General features: G+C 40.4%; 1 protein-coding gene across 9 annotated transcripts in view; it reads left to right on the top strand.

Moving 5' to 3' along the window:
• Window positions 1–1,674: 1,674 nt before the first annotated feature.
• LOC144439294 (cadherin EGF LAG seven-pass G-type receptor 2-like) overlaps window positions 1,675–6,000 on the top strand; it is an 87,114-nt gene continuing 82,788 nt past the window's right edge. For all 9 annotated transcript variants that reach the window (XM_078128636.1, XM_078128613.1, XM_078128598.1 and 6 more), the window contains exon 1: window positions 1,675–4,748. In XM_078128636.1, the coding sequence (XP_077984762.1) occupies window positions 1,874–4,748 (2,875 nt within the window). In that variant the 5' untranslated portion in view covers window positions 1,675–1,873. The remainder of the gene's footprint in view (window positions 4,749–6,000) is intronic.

Genomic DNA, 6,000 nt, shown 5'->3' with positions numbered 1-6,000 from the left:
TCTTCAAATAGGCAGAAGGGATGAAACTATCTCGTAGTCTATATAAATTATAAGGCGGAAAATTTGATAGACAATCTCTCCTGTTCCAAGTTCAGACACTAATTTTACCAAATCATGCCAAATCCTACTTGTAAACCCTTAAAGCATGGGGGGTAGGAAGGGAAGGACTATTTATACATCCATGCACGAGGTGTGCTCCACGGTCATACTTGAAGTTACAATGGCATTGTTTCGTAAATTGAACTTCTCTATAACGTGTAGAGGGCGCCGTCGTCAACAGGCCAAAGTTTACTTTCTTTATTTTAGTTGACAAAACAATTACAAAATTTGCACAGAAGGCGTGATTGGTTGCGAAAAGTTGGCTCTTTTGATAATTATTTGGTTATTAATAGTTTCATTACTTTACATGTTTAACTGCATCGTGATACACTTTACATGGACGTCCCTGCGGTACTTTACTAAAGACGTTGTTTTCTGGGTTGGCAGCGGAAACATCGACGATTCTTTCAGTCAGTTCGACCTATATCACACGGAGTATGACGGAATACAAGATTATACTAGCTGACTGCTGTATACCCCCAGATCGACTCCCTCGGTAAAAAAAAAATCTGAATCGTGTACCCCAATGCTGGAATTACTGGACTGTCACTAAAACTTCTGTTTCTTGTTTAGTTTTAGCCACTTAGACACCTGAGAGGCCAGAGTTTTGAATATACCGGTTGTTCTTTGATATCAATACTCATGTATTCAATGTATCTGTAACGTTCACTTGCAATAACATATAATAATAATAAACAAAACTTTCGAATGATGAACTTGCTAAAAATCTTTTTAATCCAATAAAGTTACAAAAAATGAGTCTGTCGATCGGCCAAGTCTTTCTAGACTCTAGATAGCTCTTTTTTTTCTCTCAGTCAACAATTCTTTTGTTCTTTTCTGATTTATTATGTACGTCGGCAAGGTACATTTCCTGACGAGCTGAGTCACGACCTTGTAAAAAACTTTACTCTAGCGATCTCTTTGTGAAGTACTAGTGTCAAAGTAATATATGTAGCACGGTGGTCGTCACACAGAGTGGTTATCTTTGTACATTCAACGACATAGTACGCAGACAGGAAGTGAGCAATATCGACTCGAAAAAAGGTAACGGTGTTGTCTTTCTCCGTCATATTGTTGGTTTTCTTTTATATGACGAATACTTATCGCTAAATGCACTTAGCTTAGGTTATGTTTGTGTCCGTGGACCAGTTTCTTCGCCCTGTAAATGGGCCTTATTATGAAAACTACCATAACCCTGGCATAAGCCAACGACTTGAGGGCAAGATCTCCATGGCCCGAACAGTTGACTGAAGTTCTGAACACATTCCTGACGTCACTAATGTGGGCGGGCTTCCCTTGTTCTGAACTTTTGCTGCTGTTTGATTGGTCACGTGAACGGTTTTACAAACTAAAGAAATGCTGAGCTGGTCGGATACAAACCTGTTTGAAATGTATTTTCTCCTGTAATTCACACTCATAAAGAGATTTTTAGAAGATGCATACTGAAATCTACACGTTTTAGTTCGGAGAGTTGACTGTCGAGCCAGTGTCGGGGGGAGGGAAACGGAACAGCCAAATGTGATTTAAATTAGCTGTCAATCTAAACATCACAGGCAAGCCGCGCAGCCATTTTGAAATCTACAAAGCCAGAAATCACCTTCAGCGAGTTCACCTACGTTTTTGGGAGTAGATTGGTCGTACACTCTTGGAACCATGGCTTGGCAGTATCGGTAGAGTAAAATGGATTATAGAACTCTTGTATTTTACGTCTTGTTGGAAATTTGGAGGTGTTTGCCGTGAAAGTATATGTTTTTATGACAGCGACGACCTCAGAATGGAATTTTCATTAGCATATTGGCTGTTGTGCTGTTGTTTTGTCCTGTGCTATGAAGACCTGGCGTCTGCTTATAATGTCCACCTCAGAGACACTGTTCCAACGGGAGCTGTTATATTAAATGTTAGTATAGATGGTGATTGGAGCTATGGTTTTCACAAACCCTTGAGTTCAAACCAGGGGCGACACCTGCTCAAAGTGAATGAACATGGAGTGGTCACTATGCGTGAAGCAATGAACTGTACTCGACTCTCTAAAAACCCATTTCACGTTTATTTAGAAGCTACCGCTAGGACTCGTGGTGGTGACAAATTTCACAAAGCTTTCAATTATACATTGATGCCGTTGACTGTAACATTTCATGGGTTACATTGCCATGCAGAATATGCCAAATATAACAGTCGAAAGGCGTTTGAAATTCTTCCACTATCAGGCAATTTACAGGGCACAGAACTACAGTTGGTCGTTCTAAACGATTTTCCCTTCGGTGCTTGTTTCTACCAAGGACAACCTATACTAACGCTTCTCGACTTCTTACCAAAAACATTGACCAGTTGCGATCCTATATACGCGATCGCCGATTCATATACTGAAAAAGAATTTTATGTGGATGCGGTCACAGGTGAAATTTCATCCCTACATACAATTTGTCTGGCCAATGCACCCGGTCACGAAGTCGACCTACAGATCGTTGTCTTTGTGGACGAGTCTTGTTTCAAAAATAAACAAGGACAGCTCCAATACGCATCCAAGATTCCAGTTGAAGTTGTTCTTCGGAGAAAAACGGATCTTATTGAATCGACACCGAATACAGCATATTCGTTGCACGAATCTCAAAACACAGCACACCGAAGAATCCGTCGCGCTGCTAGGACATTAAACCGTGCACCACAATTTGTATTTCCCGAGTATATTGAAACTGTGCCGGAAAACGAGGATAGAGGCTACGTTGTCGCTACTTTGACTGCCACTGATCTGGATTCTGGGGCAGCTGGAACTATAACATATGTAATGCATGCAGATCGTGATGGTCGTAGTCAAAGTATGTTTCATATTGACCCTCAATCTGGTCTTGTAACAACGACAACTGTCCTTGATCGAGAGACTATGGCGAGCCATTATTTTCGTGTCACTGCCACTGATGGAGGAATCCCATCTCGCACAGCTATCACTGTTTTACGAGTCAATGTACAGGATAGGAACGACTGGAGTCCTGTCTTTGAAATGTCTGAATACCAGACTCCAGTTGATGAAAATGTCAACCCAGGCACGACAATCGTGGAAGTGAGGGCTACTGATCACGACATAGGCAGTAATGCAGATATTCGGTATAGCATAACGAATTCAGATGGACCAAATAACGTCTTTAGGATAGACGAAAGGGCAGGTATAATAACAACGCGAAATAGACTGGATCGAGAAACAATAGATCAGTATGTGTTGGATATTCAAGCAGTGGATCTTGGTACAGAACCTGGTCCTAAATCAGCAAGCATTCAGGTGATTATAAATGTTTTAGATGAGAATGATAATTATCCTCAGTTCAGTCAGCGATCATATGAAGTCTTTATTCCAGAGGATATCAATCCAAATACTATGATTGAGAGTATATTGGCCACAGACAGGGACACTGGTACTAATGCTGATATAAGGTACAGTATGATTGGAGGCAACTCTTTGGGCCATTTTGGCATTGATAGTTTTAATGGTCAGATAACAGTTACATCCAGACTTGACTTTGAAAACATTAATAATTACCGACTGGTTATTCGTGCTCAAGACAGTGGCAGACCATCACGTTCCAACTCAACTCATGTGGTGGTGAATATACAAGATGTCAACGACAATGAGCCACGATTTCCGAGTACCTTGTACCAAACCTCGGTGAGAGAAGATCTGAGAGTGGAGTCATCTGTCATCAACTTGCAAGCATTTGATGCCGATTCTGAAGCATTTGCACGGTTAACATACAGTATCATTAATGCACCAAGACAAAATCCATTCGCTGTAAATGAAAACACTGGCTTGATAACAACAAGTCGTGAACTTGACCGTGAGACTGTATCTCGATACGACTTCACTGTTGTAGCTAGTGATCAGGGTGAGCCACCGAAAACTGCTACAACACAAGTCGGTATAACGGTGTTGGACATCAATGACAATCCACCAGTTTTTGAACATAGCGAGTATCACACAGTGGTTGACGAAGACGCAAGACCTGGTACAAGTGTCATAACTGTTACTGCAACCGATGCGGATGAAGAAAGCAGCATTTCATATCAAATCACCGCTGGTAATACACGTAATCGCTTCAGTATCATAAGTCAGATGGGTCTTGGTTTGATCTCGGTAGCATCACACCTAGATTATAAACAGGAACAGCGATTTGTTTTGTCTGTCACTGCTTCAGATAATTCATTGTCTGATACCTGTCTGTTGTACATCAATGTGTCTGATGCCAACACTTACAGACCAGTCTTTGAACAGTCCCCCTATTCTGCTAGTATAGATGAAGACAGCACAGTAGGCACTACAGTGGTTGTAGTCCACGCCACTGACGGTGATGCCGGAGAAAATGCACGGATCGTGTACACCATGGATAACATTCCGGAATTTGAGATCAATTCGGACACAGGTGCCATAATGACACGCATGGAATTAGACAGAGAATCCAAACTCAGCTATACAATCCATGTAACAGCACAGGATAATGGTTTGAAACCCAAACTAGATACAACTGATGTGGAAATCACAGTCAACGACGTTAATGATAATTATCCTGTCTTCACTGAATCAACTTACCATGGTGAAGTATGGGAGGATGAAAGTCCAGGTACCAGTGTTCTCCGTATCACAGCTGATGATGCTGATGAAGGTGGGTACAATAATTATAAATCATAAATTAATAGTCTATAATATTCACATGTTCCACACTTTGAAATATTGCAATTTTCTCTCTGCATGTATAGAACTATAAATTATAATAATGTTGAAGTCCTAACTCTATTTTGATTACTCCCATAAATTTGTTCGTTATACTGTACAGACAGACAGACGCACATTAGAAAGTAGCAGGTAACAGATGTCTGAGTAATGAGTAGTTATCTACTGGTGGGGAGGGGGGGGGGTGCTCAAGTTGTCCCAACACCAGTAATGGAAATGTAATATCTCTTATACCCATATATTATGTAGACAGCTGGAAAAAAAACTTGTTCACTTGAGCTACTTCAACATTTAAAATTGTTGGGTGTGCGTATGTATGTATGTACATGTATGTAAGTGTATTTATGAAATAAGTACATGGACCGTGGTACATGTACAGGTATATCATTTATCAGTAATTCAAATGAGAGACATGTTTCTACCACTAAACACAGTACAAATCAATGAATTGATAGTTGAAAACAGTTAGTGTACACAAATCCAACTACTCTCGTGTGTCCATAGGGATGTACACCACTAGGACAGATATTTGATGTGTTCTCTTTGTACATAGAGATGTACATCACTGTGACAGATACTTAGTACATGACATGCTCTCTTTGTTCAGGGACGGAGGTGTTCTTGATTTTACAATGAGATCATTCTGAGGTAACGATCTACAGGTTGAACCCCCTTCTCTTGTATACTGTGAGGTATACATAATTTAGCTACCCACACATATATCGCTGTTCCTTTGGTCTTAAATAAGCAGACCTCAGGCTGTCTTGATAATGTTGTATACAATGTACATAATTATTGTAAAATCTAGTCATTGTAATGCAGTTTTGGAATGAATGGGTTTTATCACGTGTGTGTCACTGTATGCAGATGTGATTGGATATTTTGCATGAATTATTCTGCATAAAATTTAGTAAACCGAACAGGTTAGGCAGTATAACTTCTGTGAATTGAATTTAAGGTTTAGGTGACCATTTTAGACAATCCAACAGATTCTAGACATATGATGGAGAGTGCATGACGTCTCCAAGTAGGCTTGAGTTGTCTTCGGCCTCACATACTCCACTATTGTACCTTTCCTCACTTGGGACAGGTGGGATTCATGCCATTGACAGAACAACTCACCCAACTCGTATATGTCAACAAATTTTGACAGCGATGTCGGACAGCAAAGAGTCATACATGTT

Source organism: Glandiceps talaboti, chromosome 1 (assembly GCF_964340395.1).
Source record: "Glandiceps talaboti chromosome 1, keGlaTala1.1, whole genome shotgun sequence".
Classification (NCBI taxonomy): Eukaryota; Metazoa; Hemichordata; class Enteropneusta; family Spengelidae; genus Glandiceps; species Glandiceps talaboti.
Note: the sequence above shows the minus strand (reverse complement) of the source record. Positions and strands in the feature narration are given on the sequence as shown.